The sequence below is a fragment of the Myotis yumanensis genome, unplaced genomic scaffold, assembly GCF_028538775.1.
Source record: "Myotis yumanensis isolate MYYU_CA2020_CCGP unplaced genomic scaffold, mMyoYum1.0.hap1 SCAF_16, whole genome shotgun sequence".
NCBI classification, from domain to species: Eukaryota; Metazoa; Chordata; class Mammalia; order Chiroptera; family Vespertilionidae; genus Myotis; species Myotis yumanensis.
The window spans coordinates 38,718,173-38,740,992 of record NW_027223767.1 but is presented as its reverse complement, the minus strand read 5'-3'; the positions used below and the strand labels follow the sequence as shown (position 1 = coordinate 38,740,992).

At 57.1% G+C, this 22,820-nt stretch overlaps 1 protein-coding gene across 5 annotated transcripts; it reads left to right on the top strand.

Moving 5' to 3' along the window:
* Window positions 1-1,928: 1,928 nt before the first annotated feature.
* Window positions 1,929-22,794, top strand: MPP2 (MAGUK p55 scaffold protein 2). 5 transcript variants are annotated; one of them, XM_070393164.1, is made up of 13 exons: window positions 1,929-2,003; window positions 4,953-5,016; window positions 10,158-10,276; window positions 15,159-15,311; window positions 15,441-15,590; window positions 15,977-16,204; window positions 17,017-17,148; window positions 17,251-17,356; window positions 17,436-17,504; window positions 17,728-17,889; window positions 18,533-18,735; window positions 19,009-19,137; window positions 20,151-22,794. In XM_070393164.1, exons 2-13 carry the CDS (start codon window positions 4,986-4,988, stop codon window positions 20,325-20,327), a joined length of 1,659 nt encoding a protein of 552 aa, XP_070249265.1. In that variant the 5' UTR covers window positions 1,929-2,003; window positions 4,953-4,985; the 3' UTR covers window positions 20,328-22,794. The 5 variants fall into 5 exon arrangements, with proteins under 5 accessions (XP_070249265.1, XP_070249266.1, XP_070249264.1 ...); XM_070393165.1 differs by lacking the exons at window positions 1,929-2,003; window positions 4,953-5,016 and adding an exon at window positions 7,741-7,889; XM_070393163.1 differs by lacking the exons at window positions 1,929-2,003; window positions 4,953-5,016 and adding an exon at window positions 8,534-8,621 and having other exon boundaries at window positions 10,158-10,258.
* The last annotated feature ends 26 nt before the right edge of the window (window positions 22,795-22,820 follow it).

The window sequence follows — 22,820 nt, the reverse complement described above, 5'->3', positions numbered from 1 at the left end:
CTAACTGCCATGCATTGTGGACCCCTCAAACCGGCTTCACTTCCCAGATACTCTATTCCCCACCAGCAGCACCCTCATTCCTTTGGGCCCAGCTTAGAACACTTACTGCACCTGTTATATCACTCAGTGATACCACCAGAAAGTGTTGGGTGTCTGACACCCTCCTCCGGTGGTGGCGGTGAGCTCTACCCAGGCTGTGAGCTCCAAGAAATCAGGAGTCACTGAAGCTGCTATCTGCCTCAGTATCCCTGAAGCTGGCACGTTGTCTGGAACAGAATAGGAGCATCTGCATCCAGAAATGCCCGCCCCCCAACCTCACAGGGCTCCAAAAGTGCAACATTCCTCAAGACAGCTTTGATCCAGTGAGAATCAAACAACTTATAAGGTCCTGAACAGATGGGAGGGGCCAGCCTTTAACAAAGTCCTTAACAGAGAGAGACTGTTGACTGGCTAATGGGGGAAGCGCTAGTAAGAATAATGGGTTGGGCTCCACCTCCCTAGTGGGCCAGAATCGGGGCTCTCACTTGGACTTAGGGACCCTGAATGGAATTGAAGCTGGGGGTTGCTGTGTAGTAATAGTTACTTGATTGAGAAGTAATTAATGTTTTGGAGGGATTCGGGATCCTTCCACTTCCCAACCAAATGCAAATGGCAGAGCGATTCCTTGCCCAGAGATTGTCAGGTGAGAGTGGAGGGTAGCCTTCGTAATGGGAAGGGAACTTTTCTTTGAGTTGAATTAGGAGGATCTTCTGGCTTGAAGACAGGGGAGAGAGTTGGAAGCAGTGTCTCCAGGGAGCCTCTTTGGTTTGAGACAGAAGCCTGCAGTCACTAACTCTTTTCTCCTCCCTCAGTAAAGGCAGAGAGGGCTGTCGGTAGAGTGTGGCCTGGTGCTACGGCTTTTGCCTATACACCTATACACCTGTGCCCTCGGAGCTCAGGGCCAAGCAGAGTTTCCAGGGACCCAGGGACCAGTCAGTCTTCTGCTTCTGGGATGAATTCCCAAGTCAAACCCATTTCTGAGATTTCTAAGCAAGTTTTCAGGATAAGTTCCTTAGCAGCGCAGTAAGCACGTAAGAGGGATAATTCCTGCATATTCCAGAGGGCAAGTGGAGGGGATGGGGAGACACCCAGGCCAGGCTAGTGCCGCAGCTGGTCCCAAAGGCTCGATGCACTGAGCAAAGGGTGGGCAATGGGAGCATCTAGCATTCGTAGGCCTTACAGTGTCTCTCACTAGAAGGTCTGGGGTGGAGCCAGAGGCTGGCGAAGGCGGGCAAGTAGGTTTAACCCTTTATTTACTTCTTGAGATGGGCCTCTGACGAAGGGTAGTGAGTTACTAATTTCTGTATTCCATAGACAGGGGTATGGACCAGGTCTCTGATCCAGGCTTAAAATAGGGTCCTGAATCCCTTCACGAAGACGCCCCCCCCCCTTCTTTTTTGCAAATTGTTCCAGAGAGTCGGGGATCCAGGTATCCATCATTCGAGTCTTTAAAAACTGCCCCTGAGCCCGAGGCCCTGGGGGGGGGGGGGGTGGGTGGATCTCCTGCTCTTTGGCGGCCTCCCTAAACTCCCCCTGTTCCCTTTCCCGATTGGAAAGGAGGATCACGAGGAAAAGCGAGGCGCGCTCGGAACTGGAACGCGGATCTAAACTGCGGGAAAGGAGCGGAGTGGTCGTTCACTCATCATCGCCCTTTTAAGGGATCTCGGGCGACGGGGACCCTAGAGGTGCAGATCCAGCTCGTGCTCCCCGGAGTGGGCAGGATGCGGGGGGTCCTGGGCTGTGCGACGTCTCTCCTACCGCCACCTCCCGGCCTGCCCACTAGCTGCCCGAAAGACCGCTTTCCCCGGGGCTGCCCCGCGCCCCCTCCTTCCCCCTCCCGGGCCCCGCCCCCTCCCGCAGAGGAGGCCCTGCCGCTTTAAGAGCCGGGGTAGCGACTGACAGCAATAAACGCGTAGCGCCGGGCTGCGCTGGAGCCGCCGAGCTAGGGGCTCCCCCGCGCGCAGGTAGGCGACCCGCGACCCCGGGCCAGCACCCACCTCTGTGTCCTCTACATCCAGCGCGGCACTTGGGGTCCTCTTCTCTGGGTCCAGTCTCCCCGGACCCCGTCCCCCAGGCTCGCCACCTCCGGTCCCCCCTTCCTTCTCGGGTGCCCCCCAGAGAGAGACCAAACCCCACTGCCCATTGTCACTGGTCCCGGCCCCTGCGGCAAAGGCTCCAACGTGACCTCGGGCACAGAGCTGGCGAGCTGTGCGGGGACCGGGGGGCTGTGCGGGTTCGGGGGACCTCGGAGCCTGGCATTACGTAAGAACTGCGCTGCTAGCGCTTCCGGGGGTGGGGGCGCGAGACAGAGGTTGCGGGGGTTTCCGCGGCTCCCCGGTCCCCCTTGGGAGGCTCACACCTCAATCTTCCCTGGGAGTAGGGTCCAGGGAAGGGGCGCGTTCCTGCTTCCTCCTCCCAGGTTGTGGGGGGGTTGGGTCGGGTCGGGGGCCAGGGTTAGAGCCTGGAGATTGGGGAGGGGATCGGTGTTCGGAACCAGGAGCCAGGGGGAGCGTTCGGTCACCTAAGGGGGGCGGAATGAGGACGGGGCTGGGGACAGCCATTCAATGACCTCATCCCTAGGTCTCCCGCGGGCGCGCGAGCAAAGAGCCTTCTTTGATGGCTCGAAACACGCCCCCCTGCCCCCAGGTCCTAGCGCCCCGCGGGTTAGGGCCGGGCCCCGGGGACCGGGGCGCTCCGGCTGTGGCTGCGCGCAGGCCGCCGGCCTCCAGCACCCCATCCCTCAGGCTGTCCACCCTCCCCCCGCCCCCCCGCGACCTGTGGGTCTTCAAAGCGCCTTTGTCAGACCCTCTCCCCCACGTCTCTTTGTACGTATGTCGATGGAGGGGCGGGTGTGAGTTGGAGAAAACCTCCCCTTTCACCGCGGGCCCGCACCCCCAGCCCGCTCCGGGTCAGGCGGGTAGCCTGGAGGCGGGGGTGAGAGGGCACCCGGGCCCTGGGCTTTTGGAAGCCGCGGTGCGAGTTCCCAGATGCCCGGGCCCCGGGCCTTGGCCCCGAGCCAGCCCGGCTCGCCTGGCACTGCCGTTCTCTGTGGGCACGGCCGGACCCGCCCTCTCGGGGACCGGGGTGGGGGTGGGGCGAAGCGAGCCGCTGCCGTGGGAACCGGCTCCCCGGGGAGAAAACGCAGGCAGGCGGGCCAGGCTTCTGGAGCCAGAATCCCCCCACCCTTTCCCACCCTCCAGCCTCTACCCAGGGCGGAGCACCCCTGTCCGGAGAGCAGCGCCAGCCGCCAGAAGGTGCCAGGCTCCCGGGCGTTGGGAAGAGAGCCCTTCCCGCTGCTCTCTAGGAACAGGGACAGCGGGGCTTGGCGCTGGGGGCACCGGCTGGCACCGCGGATCCTGAGCATTTCTCCCAGCCAGATGCCAGCCTGACAGGAGGTGCCCTTCCTCTCCCCGAAAGCTGCCTCCTTCCACATGCTCAGGGGCAGATCCGGGAGGAAGGGGAGTCGTCCTGCCATCTTTGTGATTTCTGTTATCTGCGCTCAGGCTTGGGAGGGGAAGGGGAGAGGATGTTATTAAAATCAGGGCGTGGTCTCTCTGGGAAGAATCCTTTCTTTGGGAGGGAGGTGAAGTTGTGGCTCCCCTACTCCCCGGGCCCAGCACACACTCAGGCCTAAAGTGGGCACTGCCAGGAACTTCCTCCACTCCCCCCCTGCTGTGAGCCACTGCCTTTTGTTGTCATGGCAACCGGGAATTAGCGTTTTCTTCAGCAGCACAGACCCAGGAAGGCAAAGGGAGGAAGGGTGATGGGTTGCCCCGCCCCAATCCCTCCCACCCCTTTCCCTGAAAAATGGGGGAGCCAACCCCACCTTGGGGAGGTTCTGGAATGGGAACTAGGGCTGTAAATTCTACACCTGGTTCTGCCCAAAGCCCCCTGCTCTCCTAGTCCCAACTCTGGGCTAGGAAGGGGAGAATTGGGGCAGGGGAACCCAGAGAGGCCTTAGGGAGGTATGACGTCATTTCTATCAGACAGACTGACAACATCTGTGGAGCATCTATCTACACTGGGCTAGGCCTAAGATCCAGAGGCAAAATAAAACAGATGTGGTTTTTGACTTCATGGAGCTTACTGCCTGGGGACACCCATCTTTCCTGGCTTTGACTCAAATTCTGTATTCTTATCCAACCCCTTAAAAAAAAAAAAAAAAAAAAAAAAAAAAAAAAAGAGTCATCCGGGACAGCCTCCTGACTTGTGTGGCTTCAGTTGGTTGGAGCATGGTCCTGTATACCTAAAGGTTGCAGGTTCAATTCCCAGTCAGGGCACATACTAGGTTTCGGGTTCAGGGCTCTCTCTCTCTCAATCTCTCTCTCTCTATCTCCCCCTCCCTCCCCCCTCCCTCTCCCCCCCTCTCTAAAATCAATAAACATGTCCTTGGGTGAGGATTTAAAAAAATAGAAAGGACAGATGGTGGGCATAAACGCTTAATTTTTTTTTAAATATATTTTATTGATTTTTTACAGAGAGAAAGGGAGATAGAGAGTCAGAAACATCGATGAGAGAGAAACATTGATCAGCCGCCTCCTGCACATCCCCTACTGGGGATGTGCCCGCAACCCAGGTACATGCCCCTGACCGGAATCGAACCCGAGACCCCTCAGTCCGCAGGCCGACGCTCTATCCACTGAGCCAAACCGGTTTCAGCAAAAGCTTAATTTTTTGTTGAGTCATAAAGCCTGGATTTTCATTGTAGCTCTCTTTATTAGCTTTGTGACCTTGGGCAAATCAATTGATCTCTCTGATCCTCTGTCACCTCCTCCTCGAAGAACTGGGCACGAAATATCTGCTCTTCCTGCCTCCCAGGACTCTGGGACCATTCCATTTACCTTGTTGGCTGATCATGAGTGGTGGGAGGTCCTTCTGGATTCCTTTCTCATCCTCTTTTTTCCCTCCTCTAGGAGAGGCATTTTGGAACCTTTGCCGACCTCACCATGCCGGTTGCCGCCACCAACTCTGAGACTGGTAAGAAAGGGAGAGGAAGTCAGTTAATATTAATGGTTCAGAGGATGCCAGGCAGGGTGGGGAGCAGCTACCAGCACTCCCACAGGTCCCTGTAGGAGCACCACTGTCCACCCAGCCACTCAGCCATTCATTCAGGCAACTCTATGGCCCTCCCACACCTGTCCCAGGGTAGTGCTGGAGACAGCGCTTAACACACTTCCTCGGAGAGCAGGGGTATGAATGCTCCAAAGATAACGCACACTCATTATTGTTGGAGGACTATGGCATGGGACCTGGCTGGTGAGAAAGTGACCCCCTAGGAGCTGGGCCTTGGAGGATGGCTGAGGTAGAGGGACATCAGCAGCCCAGCCTGGGGATGAGAAGTCCATGATGCAGTGCCCACCAGATAGGTGCAGTAGACCAGCTAGAGATGGGTGTGTGTGTGTGTGCAGGGGCGTAGGAGGCTATGCATGGAGAATCCCGGATCAGGAAGCCTCAACTTGGTTCTGTAGGAGCTTTTAGGGCAAGGGAATGGGCCACCCAGACAAGCTAGGAAGCCTCAGGAGCAAGCCACTTAACCTCTCAGAGCCCCTTTTCTGTTCCGTAAAGAGGTTGATGGGAGCCTCCAAGGCTATGTCAGAGAATGAGAGTTACCATTAGGAACAGTCACTCATCATGCTATGCTCCAAATTATTACCTCATTAACCTGTAACCTGAGTGAATCCCTCCCTTTTGGGACCTAGGTTTCCCCATCTGTAAGATGAGGTGATGGGACAAGGTCATTGGTCCTGGATCCCTTTGAGAACCTGATGACAGCCATGGCCTTCATTATAGACAAACTAGAGGCCCAGTGCACGAATTCATGCATGGGTGGGGTCTGGCAGGCCCGCCCCAGTGGGGGCCCATCAGGCCGGGCTGGCGGTGGGAAGGAGTCACAGGCAGTTGGCAGCCAGCCCTGCCCCTGATCTGGGTGTTGGGGGCCGATGGGGGCCAGGCTGGTGGGGACGGGGTGGGGTGGGGGACGCGATCAGGGCCTGGATCAGGCTGCTTGGCTGCCATAGTGCATGTCATAGACACCGGTTGTTCTGGTCATTCTGGTTGTTCCACTGTTCCGATTGCTGGGCTTTGTATATATAGATGCTTCTCTTCACAAAATCTGTATTCCACTCTGGGGTTCATGGCCCCTTAAGTGCATTTAGGGACCACCAGGCGAAGTTCCCTGTGCTAGAGGCTAAAGGCCCTACAACTCTAACCTGCTCTGAGTTGTCTGTCTTTCTCATGGCCTAGGTGCCTCCCTCCCAAGTAGCCCTTGCTGGAGGCCCTGCAGCTGCCTCTGCAAGATGTCCCAGGCTCCTAATGGTGTTAAATGACTGTTGCTCTCCTCTGAGAAACTGAGCCAGGAAAGTGAAGACTGTTGTGAGGGGCCAGAACCTAAACTATGGCACCATTGTCCCCCAGGAAAGTCCTCTTCTTCCTGCCGTGGAGGGACTGCACCAATGTTCCCCAGCTTCTGCAGCCTTGGAAGGCTCAGTGTTTCTACTTCCTGTCCAGCCTGCTGGGTCCCCTACCCCTACCCCCCCCCCCCCCCCCGGCTCTGGCATGCTTGGGCCCCACTGTAAGCTGCTTATGGGTTAATTAAGCCCATCCCTGAGCCTGTGATTAAAGGCCTCTCAATCTGGGGCTGCCCAGTAAACCCATTAATAGTGCCTGGCAGGGGTGTAGAGGGAGGAGAAGGTCCACCAATTTAGCTCCCTTGCTGCAGGCCAGGTGATGGGGGCATCATTGGGGTGAGTGGGGGACAGGGCAGGGAGGGGAGCCCAGGGGTGTGGCTATGGGGCTTATTTCCTCTGAGGACTCCTGGGGCCTCTGCTTCCCTGGGCTGCTCCTGCCTTCCCAAACCTAAAGAACAGGAGTCAGCTGCTGAACCTCTTGAAGCCTATGTTTCATCTTCTGTAAAGAGGTGACGCGGGACTAAGAGGCTATGAGGCTCTTAGGCCTTCCTGCAGGCAGCCCTCCGTGCCCAGGAGTAGCTTCTGCCCTAAAAAATCTAACGGTGGGTTCTGCCCCTCCTCACTTGGTGGCCAGTACACTTCCTACAGGCCTGAGAGACAACTGTGCCCCTGCCTCTGAGGTCAGGTTTACCCTCCCACTTGCCTCTTCCTTTCGGGAGAGATCCCAGCCTTGGCTCTGCAGAGAGTGAAGCTGGCAAGGTCCTTCTCCCACCCTTCCCCTTGGGTCAAGATGGTCATTGTCATTGTGGAGGGGGGATGGGATGGGTGTATTCCTCTCGCAGAGAGACCCCCAGCTCTATTTCCAAGAAGGTGGAGTGGCCCTTTCCCTGAGGGTTAGGGGTGGGCTGAGAGATATGTAGGTGATAGCATGGGCTGAGAGTGGAGAGAACTTGCCCCTGGAGTCTCCAGACTGGCAGCCTGGTCCTTTCTTTCCCCTTTTACCAGATTCCTTTCTTTCTTTGACTCCAGAGGGGATGTAGGCTGAATTCAGATGGAGCTGTCCCTTTAAATCTTTCTTGCATCCCAGGGTTAACAGTCCTGGTGTGTAAGCCCTCCTGTTGCCATGGCAACCAGGGGTGCAATGCAAGCTGGTGCCACTCCTCCGGGGAAAGGAGAGCTGGTGGCAGGAGCAGCACCTGGTGGTGGCCTCATGGGTACAGGGTTTGAGAGTAATGGAGGCGCTGGGCTGGGGTAAATGCCAACTCTCTCCCTTCTACCGCCCTTGTCCCTGCTGCAAGAATGCTCCCTCACTTCTCCCTTCCACAATTCCAAGATGCCGGACTTGCCCACCAGCTAGTGACCTCTTATCCAAGGGGAGGAATTAATGGGAGATGGGGGACTCGGAGAAGCTACAGCTGAGATGTGGGGTCAGAAGGACTTAAGGTACCCTTCCCAGGCACAGTGGTGCCACCTCTCATTCCCCTCCTTTTTCTCCCTGTCACCCCTCACCCGCAATGGCTGCGTTAGGCGGAGGACTGAGTCGCTCTGGGGGGTGGGGGTGGGGGGTAGGGGGGTGGGAGAGGCGCTTCCTTTGATTCGAAGGGGTTATTGTAAAGGAAGCTGGGCCTGGAGAGGGGACACAGAGTAGAGGTCGGAGGGCACGGGGAGGAGGTGGCGTGGGTGTGTATTAGAGGACAGACCTTCAGAAGCGAGGGCGGGAACAAGGTGGGGCCAAGTCCCCACCCGCCCTGGGTGTCCTGCAGCTGGGCCGTGAGGGGAGGGTCTCTGAGCGCCGCCCCAGATCTGAAGGGGCAGCACCCCGGCCCCTCTCTCAGCCCCTCCTCCCCCTCCCACGGGCTGGTACTGAACGAGGGGGCTCCAGCCAGAGGCCGGACTGGGACTCTCTTTCCCACCGCCCCCGCCTTTGACCAATCAGCAAGGCGGTCAGGGCGGCTGAACCTTTCTATTGGCTGATCCTGCAGAAGGCGCTCCCGGAGTCCCGCCTCCTCCAGCGCTGCCAGCCCCTGGCGGGGAGGCGGCCCGAAGCCGGAGTGCAGGCAACTCCTGGAGTCCGGGGCCGGGTGGGGGCCGCTATGGCGGGCAGCCCAGGCAGCGGGGCCTCCTTGGGGGTTACATCCTGGGGATCCTCTGAGGAAGCCGACCTCCGAAGGAAAGGTAGGAAGGAGGGTCCGGAGGCCGCGGGGAAAGCTGGCCTCACAGGGTCTGTAGGCACCTGGAGAGGGTGTCCCAGGTACGGGCTTCCGGGAGCCTGAGGGTCCAGCGGTACAGCCCCTCCGGCCCCTCGGAGAGCGGGCCTAGGCAGAGGGCGCCAGCTCCCCTGGCTCCGTCCTTCCTCGGGGTGGCAGGCTGGGAGTCTGTGTGTGAGGACAGCTAAGGCGGTGGACCCCGAGGTACCCTGCAGAGTGGGAAGGGTCCATGGCCTCTTTCTGAGCCCCCGAGGGCTCTTACAGGTCTCTGACCAATGGCAGCCCAGGCCTGGGCAGGAGGGGTCTGAAGGTGGGGTGAAGGAGGGGGAGGAGGGTGGGAGTCCAGGAGCCCCTGAACTATGTCTGCCAGCTCGTTTCAGTGCCTCCTCCTCCCCATCCCCATCCCCATCCCCATCCCCATCCCCATCCCCATCCCCATTCCTTCCTGGAGGAGGAGGCATTGGCAAGAGCAGTAAGAGGAGCCAGGGGCTGTCTCCACCCTTCCTCCTCCATGGCTTGGGGGCTGTTATGCAGATGTAGGTGTGGGTGGCAGGGTGGCAGGTTAATGATACCCCCTGCCCATCTCTGGCCCCCAGCTGGGCACCCTCTGCTTCTCCTTTCCTCCCCCAGAACCTGCCACCGCTGGCAGCTCCCTCCTCTCCTGGGGTTGATGGCAACACCTACCTCAGGTCTCAGCGACGCTGCTGGGGCCCAGCACCAGGTGCCTCATGTCCTTGGTTATGTCCTTTCCCCGGCTGAGGGTTTGCGGATCCCTGGGATGACTTAGTCTGACTTCTGCCCTTGGGCGCCCACAGCCTTCCCAGGCCTGTTTTCCCAGGTCCTGCCAATGTCCTGGGCCTCAGCTTTGGCTTCCTAGGATCTATATTAATTTCTGGATGATTATAGATCATTATCAAAGCTGAGGGGCTTATAGACACCATCTAATCCAACCCACCCGTTATATAGGAGGGAAAGATGGAGACCAGTGAGAAACTGAGTTATGCAAAATCACACTGAATTGGCGGCACGGCTTGTACTAGCTAACGTGTGGGCCCTGGCTTCCTGCATGGCTGCCTGTTGTCAGGAACATGACCCGGCACTGTCTCTCTCTCTCATTCCTGAGCCCTTTGGGGGCAGGTGGCTGAGTCCGGGGGCTTCAGTCCATTCAGAGTTGGAGCGAGGAGTCTGTGGTTCCCTGGTGCAGGGCAGAACCTGGAACCTGACGCCTGCTGCCCTCTCCCCTCTCCTCCCACATCAGAGTCTACTTCCTCCTGCCTGGGGCCTCCCACCTGCCCAGGCTGGCATTACCCAGGGCCTGCAGAACAGGCCACGGCCACTCCCCGTGAGGGCCCTAATCCAGGCATTCCTGTGCCTGGCAGGGAAGGAGGTGCTGCTGGGGAGGGGCTGTCTTCTGTGGGGCGTGAGGTGGGGCGGTTGTGGTGTGTTTTGGTCTTGGGTGTCTAGCTGGCACCTGTGTGTCTCACCGCCTACCCCTTCCCCGCAGCCATGCAGCAAGTCCTGGACAACTTGGGATCCCTCCCCAATGCCACGGGGGCTGCAGAACTGGACCTGATCTTCCTGCGAGGCATTATGGAAAGTCCCATAGTAAGATCCCTGGCCAAGGTATAGTGCTCCAGGAGGCAGGTACCAGGGCACTGTGTCTGGGAGGTACAGCGGGGGATGGGGTGTTGGACATACAGGGCCCTGGGAATGGGGCATGTGGCACAAGAGACCCCTGGAGGGGGGTATACATGACCATCCATGCCCCGATGGTAGCTGAGGGACTGTAGGTCGGGGAGCTGTGCCAGGCCTGGCTGCTGAGTGTGGGGCATGCCCGTGTGGAAGCTTGCGTGGTGTCTGCCGGCTTGTGGACTGTGATGGGAGGGGGGAGAACATGCCTGAGTGGGATCTCCAGAGTTCATCCTGCCTTTCCCTCTGTCATTGGGCATTTTGTGCAGACATTTTTACAAGGTCACCCGCCATGCATCAGGCGGGTAAAAGACTCACTAAACGGGGGAGTTATTAAACAGTTGGTAACAGCAGTGACAGGGGCGGATGCAGTCGGCATTTGGGAGCATAAAGGACAGTTGCCTAACTCAGCCCGGGCTAGGCAGGGGAGGCTTCCTGGAGGAAGGGCCACTTGAGCTGAGTCTTGAAGAATGAGGAGGGAGGGGAGGGCTTCCTGGGCCATGGGAAGAGCTGAAGCTGAAGCAAAGGTGAGAAGAGTCGGGAGTGAGTATACAGGGGACTGGCGTGAGGCTGGAGTTTCAGGTGTGAGACGGGGTGGGAGCTTCGGAGATGCTGGCAGGCGGTGGAGGGCACTGAGGGCTGTGCCGGGTGCTTGGACCTTGTCCTGTGAGTAACATGGATGGAGTCTTCCGTGGGTTTTCAGCAGGAGGGTGATGATGGAGTATGGACATTTTAGCAGCATCCCTCTGGCAGGGGGATGGCTCTGAACCAGACCTCTGGTCACAACAGGGCTGGAGGGACGGGAGGGTGAAGAAATATTTAGGAAGAAAGTTGGCAGTACTTGGTGTTGGGGATGGAAGGTGAGGCGGGGAGGGTAGCAAGGCACCCTGGATTCTGCAGAGGGAAAGTGTGGGGCTGGTGCTGCCTTCAGCTGAGAGAAGCAGCGTGGATGAGGGGAGGGGCAGGTGAAGAAGGAGCCCCTCTCCCGAGGAGGAGGAGGAGGAGGAGGAGGAGGAGGAGGAGGAGGAGGAGGAGGAGGGAAGGTGAGAAAGGTGCCAATGCTGTGCTGGAGGCAAACTGGGCGTTGCATGGAATCATGTCTAATTGCTCAGAGTTTCCAGCGGAGGTGGGGCAGTCGTCTTCTGGGAATTCGGGATCAGGGGTTGAGCAGGAAAATAGGAGGAATTTGGAAGTAAAGGTTCAACTAATCACTAAAGGGGAGGAGAGCAGGAACTCAGCAAAGCCAGGGAGCAGGATTGACTTGAGGTTGATGATGTCATAATCCTGACTTGCATAGCTTGCCTATATATGTATTTAGATGTAAATGCCCCTTTATATGTGTTTTTATTTTATTTTTTAACGTTTTTGTGTGTTTTTTTTCTTAATCCTCACTCAAGGATATTTTTTTTCCATTGCTTTTTAAAGAGAGCGGAAGGCAGGGAGAGAAGGGTAGGGGAAGAGAGAGGGTGAGAGAGAGAGAGACATCAATGTGTGAGAGACTCATCAAATGGTTTCCTCCTACATGTGCCATGACCAGTGTATTTATTCATTGGTTTCCACAGTGAAGGGCAGGGATGTTGTGGCCTATTTGCCGCTATTAAGGACGGTGCCGCATGAGGATGTGAACATCCTCATATCCCTCTGCTTCTGCACGTGTGAGAGTTCCTCTAGGGCGGACCCTTGGCCATGGAATTGCTGATATGCACATTGTGAACCTTCCAAAGCTGATTTCAGAATTGGATTTATTAGACCACATCAGCTCTGGGCCACGTTAGCTATGGCTTTGACAGTGAGACTGCCAATGACATAAGGAAAGTCACTCGGGATGACAGAAGCTCAGGGTTAGAAGGTCCTCTAGCCAGTCCCCTCCAAAGCATGACCCCCCTCAGTCGCCTTCTTCTCTGGGGCTTTGTCTAACCCAGCCGTGGGCAAACTACGGCCCGCGGGCCAGATCCGGCCCGTTTGAAATGAATAAAACTCAAAAAAAAAAAAAAAAAAGACCGTACCCTTTTATGTAATGATGTTCACTTTGAATTTATATTAGTTCACACAAACACTCCATCCATGCTTTTGTTCCGGCCCTCCGGTCCAGTTTAAGAACCCATTGTGGCCCTCGAGTCAAAAAGTTTGCCCACCCCTGGGCTAACCTATTTGATGGGCTCTCCAATGATGGGCTTGCTGGCTGGCTGGCCCTGTCATCCACTTAATCATTCAGTCACTCAGTCATCCATCATCTATTCAACAAATACTATTGTGTGCTCACCATGTACGAGGGCTATGGCAATGAACTGTCAGCTTGTTCTTCTCCTGATGGAGCCCAAGTCTGTCATCTCCTCCTGGGACCTCACAGTGCAGCCTGACAGAGAGGTTGCCAATGTACTGTGTCAGGCTGTAAATAAACACCCTTCTCCTGCCCGAGCTCAGGAGAATCCTTCCCATCTCCTCCGGCGTGACCCTTTGCAATGTAACTTTCCCACTTCTCACATTAAAGGGCCGTCTCTACTCTCCAATCTGGGCTTGACCATGTGACTTGCTTTGGATAACGGGACCTACTTCTGACTCCTTGTTACCGATTTTAACTATTATGTATGTAGCAGCACATTTCTAATCTAATAGACAGAGTGCTTTTATCAAAGATCCAGGTGTAAAGGCTTGGTTCTCCCGGCAAAGTGGCCCAGAAACCCATAGGAATGGAGTCGAGTGGAACTGCGTGTGGTAGCTATTAACCTTTTTATCTTACCCTTATGGAGCTGGGCTTGACTCCTCTCTTTGGGGATGCAGACAGTGTGGGAGAGGCCAGGCTGGTTAGATCTGGGACCAGGGACGGGCAGGGCCTGAGGGACAAACCCAGAGAAGTGAAGTCTCTGGAGGGAAGTCAAATCTGGCAGGAAGGTGATAAATCTAGGGGTCTGGCTGCAGACAGCAGGTGGCTGGCAGGTGGTTGGCATCTGGGAGGCCCGACATGGGTCCAGCAGCAGGTGTTTCAACAGCGGCCAAGGCTAAGGTGAAGAGTCCAATGTAGGCGGCACTCAGAAGTCCAGGCAAATGGTTACCAGGAGGGGCATCTGCCAGCTGGGCGGCCTCCACATGAGGTGCAGGAAAAAGAGCACAGAGTTTGGAGTCGGAAGATTCACTGGTCGGCTGTGGCTTTAGGACACCTGACAGCCACTCTGAGCTTCAGTTACTTGTCCTGAGAAGTGAGGATAATGATGCTGATCTGTCAGAGGCATGGTGGGGTTCAGTGTGGGAGGTCATGGATGTGGAGGTGCTTTGTAAATCATAAAGAGTTATTACAATGTAGTTTGAGCCGGAGTTCACAGGGAGGACCCTACTCCTGTGGTCAGGCCAGGGTGAGAGAGATGGCAAAGCAAGACATGGCCCTAGAAGAATGAGGGTCCACAGGGGTCACTGACCAGCAGACATGACAAGTAGAGGCTACAGTGGTGAGGAGCCTAGTGTATCAGTTAACCTCTGCTGTGTAACAAACAACCCCAATCCATAGTGCCTTAAAACGATCGTGATTTATTTCTCACGGTTTTGTGGGTCAGTGGGGTGGCTTTTCTGGTAAGGGCTTGCTGAGTGGGGCTGGGTGCTCTAGGATGGCCTCACATGCCTGTAGTCAGCTGGGAGGCTGTGGCAACGAGGATGGCAAGGTCTCATCCTCTGGGAGGTGGCCCCGGGTTCTTCATATGGTCGTCTCGACCGCACACGGGGACAAGCTCCAAATCCCAAGCACTTTCCAAGCTTCTGCTTTTATCACACTTGCTAATGTCCCATTGGCCAAAGCCAATCACATGGTCACATCAGATTGAAGATCGAGTGATGTTTCCTTCTGGCACACCAGTCTCTGGGACTTCTTTCAGTTTTTGAACTACTTAATTATGACCCTAGGCGTCTTCTGCCAACATCAGAGGCTGGAGTGGGACCGAGGACGGAATAACTTTCAAAGAACTGGCAGTGTGGCATTTGCAGTTGGCTTATGGTTCTGGAGCAGGAGCTGGCATATCTGGGTTCAAGTACAGGCTCTATCATTAGCACTCGGTGGCAATGTTTCGGAAAGTCTCTCATCCAGTGTCAGTGGGAGGGCAGAGCAGCCCACGCCCCATAAAGGGGAGTTTGTCAGAACCACTGCTCCTTAGCGCTGCCTCTGAGGCGGCAGAGGCTCCCACCACCACCGCTGCACTTGCCAGCCGTGAGCTCAGCTTCTGGCTGAGTGGCGCTCCCCCTGTGGGAGTGCACTGACCACCAGGGGGCAGCTCCTGTGTTGAGCGTCTGCCCCCTGGTGGTCAGTGCGTGTCATAGCGACCGATCATTCCATTCGGTCGATTTGCATATTAGCCTTTTATTATGTAGCAGTGGTCACCAACCTTTTGGACCTCACAGACCACCAGTGGTCCATGGACCACCGGTTGGCGACCGCTGTTATATAGAATAGTAAAACATTGGAACAACCTAAATACCCAGGGAGACTGATTGAATAAATTATGATATTCCAAACATACAATAAGTCAAGTGCAGTAATTAAAATAATAATAATAATAATAATAATAATAATAATAAAGGAAAATCTCCATATTGTAGCATAGAGTGATTTCCAGGGCATATTAACTTAAAAACCAAAACACAAACCAAACCTATTAAACAAAACAAAAAACCCAAGAGATCAAAGAGTGTATATAGTGTTCTCCCTTTTATGTAAGGGTCTAAAATCAGGATTTGGGGAGGGGAGATGCCTGAGGGAAAGGGGGGGGGCACTGTTTGGTACCAGGGCTCTTGGGGAAGCATCAGGTCTCACCTGTTCCACCTTCACCCCCAGGCCCATGAGAGGCTGGAGGAGACGAAGCTGGAGGCTGTTCGGGACAACAACCTGGAGCTGGTGCAGGAGATCCTGCGGGACCTGGCGCAGCTGGCCGAACAGAGCAGCACAGCCGCTGAGCTGGCCCGCATCCTCCAGGAGCCTCACTTCCAGGTTTCCTCCAGGCTGGGGTGCAACTGGGGCAGGCCACTGGGGGAGGGGCCGGCAGGAAGTTGGAGGTGGAATGGAAAGGGACTGCAGGGCACTGGCCCACGGCCCCTTCTCTTCCCACCACCTCCCCAGTCCCTCCTGGAGACGCACGACTCTGTTGCCTCAAAGACCTATGAGACACCACCCCCCAGTCCCGGCCTGGATCCCACGTTCAGCAACCAGCCGGTGCCTCCTGACGCTGTGCGCATGGTGGGCATCCGCAAGACCGCTGGAGAACATCTGGTGAGGGTGCTGGGCAGGGCCAGGTGTGCGGTCCGGATGGGGGCATTGAGAGTAACTAGCAGGGGTCAAAACGAAGGTAGGATCAGCTCTGCCCAGGGATCTGCCCGTGCAGACCCAGGGGCTCGCAGACTGTGCATATGAGCTGCGTACATACACGTGCCAGAACCCTCTTCATTCTGCCCACTTTCCCGCCTTTAGTGCTCCCGTAAGTGAAGAATTTGGGCAGAGGATGGAAGAGGGGAAGTCTGTGAGGGCGACGTGGGAGGTGGGGATGGGAACCGGGGGTCCTGGAGATCCAAACAGGGGGTACTGGAATCTTCCAATCACCATTAGAAGATTCTGACATGGAGCAGTGGGGCTCATCTTACCCTCTCTCCATCCCCCAGGGCGTGACATTCCGCGTGGAGGGTGGCGAGCTGGTGATCGCACGCATCCTGCACGGGGGGATGGTGGCTCAGCAAGGCCTGTTGCATGTGGGTGACATCATCAAAGAGGTGAATGGGCAGCCCGTGGGCAGCGACCCCCGTGCGCTGCAGGAGCTCCTGCGCAGCGCCAGCGGCAGCGTCATCCTCAAGATCCTGCCCAGCTACCAGGAGCCCCATCTGCCCCGCCAGGTGAATCCCTCCACCCAGGTCCCCATCCAGCACAAGGCCCGAGGGGTAGCTGAACCTCCCTATCAGGGTCACAAGCCTGGGGTGGGAGCAACTCTTCAACCAGCGTTGAAAAGCAAGTAGCGGGCAGGATCTGCGGCTGGGGAGGCAAGTGACCAGGACACCTACAGGCATCTGCGTGTCGTGCACGCACTGGCATTTGCCCTCGTCTTGGGCACCCGTGTGCATGTGCAAGGGATGTGTGCGCATTCAAGGCCTGTGGTACCCAAGTGTACCAGCGAGTGCCTGGTGTGCAGCTGCATGCTTGCCTGTGTGTGTGGGTGCGCAGAGTCGGATTGCCAGGGGTCCTGTACAGCTGCCTCTCTGTGGGTGGATTGTGGAGGTCTGGCTGCTTTGCCCACTTCTATCGGCTCTCTAGCGTCTGCCAGAGCCCCTACCTCCAAGGGGAGGAGCTGAGTGGATGGAGGGATCCTGCATTAGGTGTTAGAGTCTCTATCTTTTACCTGGTGATCCTGCCTCCTCAGTAGGTGGGGCCAGGGCAAATTTCACATCCTTCTGATTGAGTCCTTTTGTTCTAGATGCAAAGGGAGGCTGGTACCAGGGAGGCGGGCCAGGCAGGCCTGGGGGCATCATGCCTTTATTAAAGGGCCTCTCTTATCTTTTTGAGGGAAGCGGGGAAGAGGGTGGACTGTATGACACCCCCCCCGCCCCCCACCACAAGGGGTTGGGGATGGTGGGGTGGGGGATGGGAGAGGGCCCATCCCCTCCAGCCTCCCCTGCTTCTTCCCTTGACCCTTCCCTGATCCCTGGTCCAGGTATTTGTGAAATGCCACTTTGACTATGACCCAGCCCGAGACAGCCTCATCCCCTGCAAGGAAGCAGGCCTGCGCTTCAACGCCGGGGACTTACTCCAGATTGTAAACCAGGATGATGCTAACTGGTGGCAGGTGAGCCTTGGGTGCCCCTGTCGTCTCTCTGGGTATGGTGTGGGGAAGGTGAGGGCTCGGGAGGTGTCCCCTCACTCAGAGCTTTGCCCATGTCTATTCTAGGCGTGCCACGTGGAAGGAGGCAGTGCTGGGCTCATCCCCAGCCAGCTGCTGGAGGAGAAGCGCAAAGCCTTCGTTAAACGGGATCTGGAGCTGACGCCCAACTCAGGTATCTATCGCCCCTAGTCCTCCTCTGGGATCTGACTGCATCCCAGCCTGGCCTCACTCACCCATCTCTCTGTGGCCAGGGACCCTATGCGGCAGCCTTTCGGGGAAAAAAAAGAAACGAATGATGTATTTGACCACCAAGAATGCAGGTGGGTGTTGTAGGCGCCCTCCCCCTGTCCTCCTGTAACGTGGCACATCCCCTCTCTGCCCCCACCACTGACTTGTGCATATGCTCCCCTGGTTCTGATGCTGCCAGGCTTGTCCCTGGACCCTGCCCAGCTTCTTCCTGCTGCCCCTGGCCCCTGAGAACCCAGCCCCACCCCTTTCACCTGATGAACAGCCTGCTGAGCAGCGCCATCTCCCTGTGTCCAGAGTTTGACCGCCATGAGCTGCTCATCTACGAGGAGGTGGCCCGCATGCCTCCTTTCCGCAGGAAAACCCTGGTGCTCATCGGGGCTCAGGGTGTGGGTCGGCGCAGCCTGAAGAACAAGCTCATCATGTGGGATCCAGACCGCTATGGCACCACGGTGCCCTGTGAGTGGGAGCTGGGCCTGCTGGGTGGGGGTCAGGAAGTGGGAATGCCTTGGAGGCCAGCACTGGGTCCACTGAATGGGCATATGCATGGGCACCACGTTAAGTAGCACTTTGGGTGTGAGGTGTGGGGGCGAGCGCCCTCTATGGGCTGGTCGGGGAACTGCAGACTGGGATGTTTTGGGGAGCTGTCCCCTGAGCCTGTGGCCAGATGGGCTGAACTGGCCTTGCCTTTCCTTTTCTCACGTTTCACTTGCTAAAAGCCCAGCTGGGCACTGATGTGAAGCAGGGATCGGAGCTGTGTGTGGCCTTACGAAAGACAGGGCTTCTTGGTGACAGAACCCGTTGGGGTGAAAGCTCCTGCTTTCTGGGGGCAAGAACCAGGTCAGCTTGGCCTTGCTTTGTGGCTCCACATTGACCTCTCTGGGCCTCAGCTCCCCCTCTGTGAGCACTGGGCTGGTTTCTCTCCATATGGATGCATAAAATCGCTCTGTGTGTGCCCTGGTGAGGCTGAGGGCACGGTGTGTGGGAAGGCAGCAGAAATGAGCATGTGAGGGCAGCATGCCCCCCTAGGGCTGTGGGATGCAAGTAGGGCATGTGCATCTGTGTCTGCGGCAGTGCCCATTCGGCCCCTCCTTCCTTGTAGACACATCCAGGCGGCCCAAAGACTCAGAGCGCGAAGGCCAGGGTTACAGCTTTGTGTCCCGAGCGGAAATGGAGGCTGACATCCGTGCTGGGCGCTACCTGGAACATGGCGAATACGAGGGCAACCTGTATGGCACACGTATCGACTCCATCCGGGGTGTGGTCGCTGCCGGCAAGGTGTGCGTGCTGGATGTCAACCCCCAGGTACTGCTGGCCTGCTTTTCCCAGTCTGCCCAGTATCCCCTCTGGGTACTCTGATGGCCCCAGTGCTCCTCCCTATATTTCCAGGCACTTATCTCCCAAGACCCTCTTTCTCAGCCTCCAAGATCCCCAACTCCTCTAGTCTCCTCCAGTTACTCCATCCCCAGCTACTTGCCAGCTGTTCCTCTAGCACCCATCTCCAGGACTGATGTCCCATTCATTCCCAGGTACCCGTCTTCACCCCCATCACCCCACATGTACCCTTCTCTCCTGCAGGCGGTGAAGGTGCTGAGAACGGCGGAGTTTGTCCCTTACGTGGTGTTCATTGAGGCCCCTGACTATGAGACCCTTCGGGCCATGAACCGGGCTGCACTGGAAAGTGGGGTGTCTACTAAGCAGCTCACGGTGAGGGGCTCTGAGGTGCAGTGGGAGGGGGCAGATCAGCGTTGATGAGGAGAAGGGGTGTTGAGGGAGGGGAGAGGCACCCACCCCAGGTGTCAGTGAAGGAGGACTCGAAGTTCCCACCTATAGGTATAGAAACGGAAGCCTGAGCAAGGAGGTGAAGTGCCTAGATTCCCGTAGCGTCAGGGGCACAGCCAGCCAGCGGGGCAGGAGCTTCTGCCAGGCTCACTGCTCCATCCACTCTGTGGGGACAGTGCTGACCACAGGGAGCCCAGAGGGCCAGTGGGGTATCTGTGGGCAGAGGCAGGGGGACTCTGGGCTATTTACAACTTGGGAAAGGCTGAAGGGAGGGAGGAAAACAGAGGCTGGAGGCCTGGCTAGGGATGAGTTAGCCTTGGGGAGGCGGCAGTGCTGGGAGGAGAGGCTTCAAATCAGGTATTGCAGGACTCCAGGGCACCCCCCTCTTGGAGCAGCCTGTTCCTAGAGGTATAGGGTTTGCAGAGCTCCGTGCGCAGGTGTCCCTCTGCTGGCCATACCTGGTACTGCCGCTCTCAGGGCCCTCATGGCAGCATTGCTCAGGCCTTGCAGAGGCTGTTGGGGCGGGGCTGCCCTCTGCCTGATCAGACTGGAGGGAGCACTGGCTTTGGAGTCAGGCAGGCTCTGTGTAGCCCTGGCTGACGGTGTGAACTCGTTGTACCTCCGTTCTCTCTGTTGTAAATGGGGAATAACGAGTCCTGCCTTGCAGAGCCGTAGTGAAAATTTGGCGAGTTGTTAAGATGTTAGTGCCAAGTTTGGCTCTCACTAAGGGCTATTTCCTGCCTTCCTTTACCTGTGTGTCTGTCCATGGTTGCAGGAGAGCGCCTTGGGACATGTAGGGAGGGGCTCCAAGCCAGGGAGTCTGTGCCCACCATGGTTGGCCTTTGGGGAGGGGTCTGGGTGGGGCAGGCTGTAGACCCCTCTGACAGTGGGGGTGGGTGGGGGACGCTGACCGGCGGGAGGTCCCCTTGTGTTGGCAGGAGGCGGACCTGAGACGGACGGTGGAGGAGAGCAGCCGCATCCAGAGGGGCTACGGGCACTACTTTGACCTCAGCCTGGTCAACTGCAACCTGGAGAGGACCTTCCGCGAGCTCCAGGCCGCCATGGAGAAGCTGCGGACGGAGCCCCAGTGGGTGCCTGTCAGCTGGGTGTACTGAGCCTGCTCGACTGGACCTTGTCTCCTCTGGGTTGTGACCCAGAGACCTGAATCCATCCCTTTCCCAACCATGACCCTCAACCACGGTCCTGAGCTCCAGTCCCTGGGGCTCTGGCTCCCGGGAAGCAGCTCCTCGCAGGCCCCAAGTCTGGCTTCGGCGCAGAGGCATGCACTGCCAGGGAGGTGGGTGTTCGTGGGGTACCTCTGTGCCCAGGTGCTGCCCCCTCCTGATGCCCATTAGCCACCAGATGTTCCTCTTGAGGCCCACGCTGTGCCCAGGAGAGTGTCAGAGTCACCGCCCAAAGGCTCAGACCAGAGAAGAGAAGATGCTTTGGGACCACGTGGTCAGTAGGTACACTGCCCCTGCCACCTCTCTCCAGTTACCTTCTCTCCTCTGGACTGGCCACCCCACCCTATTCCCGAGCTCCCCCCAGCTCTCACCCCTCTGTCCTAGGAGCAGGCCTTAGGCTTTTTCTATGTGGTCAGGGGAGTGCAAGGCCCCCTGGCAGCCGGGCAGGCCTGGCAGTGGGGCCAACCTGGTGCCATCCGGTAGGCTGCAGGAGCCAAAGCATGAGCCAGTTGTCACAGCCGGGAGCAGTGCAGCTCTCTGCTCCCGGGAACGAGGCAGAGTCCTGCGAATGGACCCTGCCCGGTATTTCCCTCATCCACAGCTTTTCACTGCCGAAGTCTCTCCAGGGACTTCTCCAATGTGCCCGCAGGTCAGCTCTGCGCCCTGCAGGGCCAGGCCGGCAGGGGGCAGCAGGCACAGCCCAGGCCAGGGGGGGTTGGAGGCTGAGCCCTGTCCCCAGGAGCCTGCCACTACTGACCGAAGAGCTCCAAGCTCTCCATGGCCCATGGGGAGGACACGCCTGGGCTCCCTGTTCACGACCATTGTCCATGTGGTCTTTGCTCTGGCCAGGTCCACGTGGTCCACTAGTGTCAGGACTGAGGGTGGGAGGGCTCAGGAAGGATGCGAAGGGAAGCTGTGAGCACTGCTCTGATAGGCTCCTCATTGCCCAGCGCCAGGGGGTGCCATCCATACTGTTTCTGTGCAGGTTACGTCCACATGCGACCCACCTGGTCTGGGTTCTTCCACTGGCATGTGTGTGTCGGGCTTGGTTTTTGGAGAAGAGACACTTTGGAGGTCACTCTTTGGGTCCCCTTTTCAGGGTTTCCCAGCAGCTCCCCTGTCTTATGAGACACTTATCCCAGATTCTAGAGCCTTGACCCGCCCAGATGTCTTCCTCCAGCTCTTATTGTCCCCTGACCCTAAATGCCACTCTCCTGTCCTTGGTGAGGGCCATTGTGGAAAACAGGAGACTCCCTTTTTTTTTTTTTAGAGAAAGGAAGGGAGAGAAAGAGAGAGAGAGAGGGAGAGAGAGAGAGAGAGAGAGAGAGATCGATTGGTTGTCTTCCCATGTGCCCCAACTGGTGAGTGAACCTGGAACCTGGGTGTGTGCCCTGGCTGGGAATCGAACCCACAACCTTTTGGTGTACCCGTTGATGCTGCAGCCACCTGAGTCATACTAGCCAGGGTGAGAATCCCTTTTGAGAAAAGAATGCTGTCCTCAACTTCCCCAGGCATCTCATCCCTCATCCTTCTCTGTGATCCTTCCTGGGGTGAGCCTGTCCTTGCTCGGGGACCCCCAGCCCCTGTGCTCCCCAGTCCTTCTGAATGTCAGTCAGTGTTCGCTGCAGCGTCAGCCCAAGCTGGCCCCTGAACCACTGTGTGCCCATTTCCTAGGGAAGGGGAGGGAGAAGAAACAGAATATTTATTACAAAGTTAGAAATATATTTATTATATTAGGGATCTCATTGCATTTGCATAAGATATGCAAATGAGATGTCAGGGTCAAGCCTGCTCCCATCTCATTTGCATAGCTCTGCATCCACTATGCAGTCATCTTTATACTCCTCTTTTCCCTTTAGTCAGCCTTCTTTTTATCCTTAATCCAACTCTTACATCACCCTCACCCTCAGCCCAAGGGGACTGGGAGTGGGAGGGAAATGGGGTGTCCTTTGCCAGGTCCCACCTCACCTGGTTAACCTCTGACCAAAAGATGGGGTCGGGGGGAGCTGGGCACATTGCTGGGGAGTTGGCAGGTGGCCCTTTAGGGTGAATCTCCAGTGTTGATGCTCTCTGGCACCTTCACCTCTAGTGATCCCCCGTGGGCAGGGCTGGGCCCCTCTCCTGTCTCCATCCCTCTCTGAACAGCGTGCTACCTCCCCTGCATAAGCCCCACTCCATGGAACAGGTGTGTGCACCCACAAGTTAGCTCTGACTCTGCCCTCCCTCCTCCCACTGTGGACGCTTGTATTTGGGGGACCTCAGGATAATGAGGCCCCTGCCCCCCACAGTCTGAACCCATTTGCCCTTCCCCCTCCCCTCCCTCAGCCATCCAGTTCCTGAGCTTTCTGTCTGACTGGTTTTCTTTCTTTTCCGTTGATTAAATGTGAAAGCAAAGGCATCTGGGCTGTTTGTCTTTTTTAAATT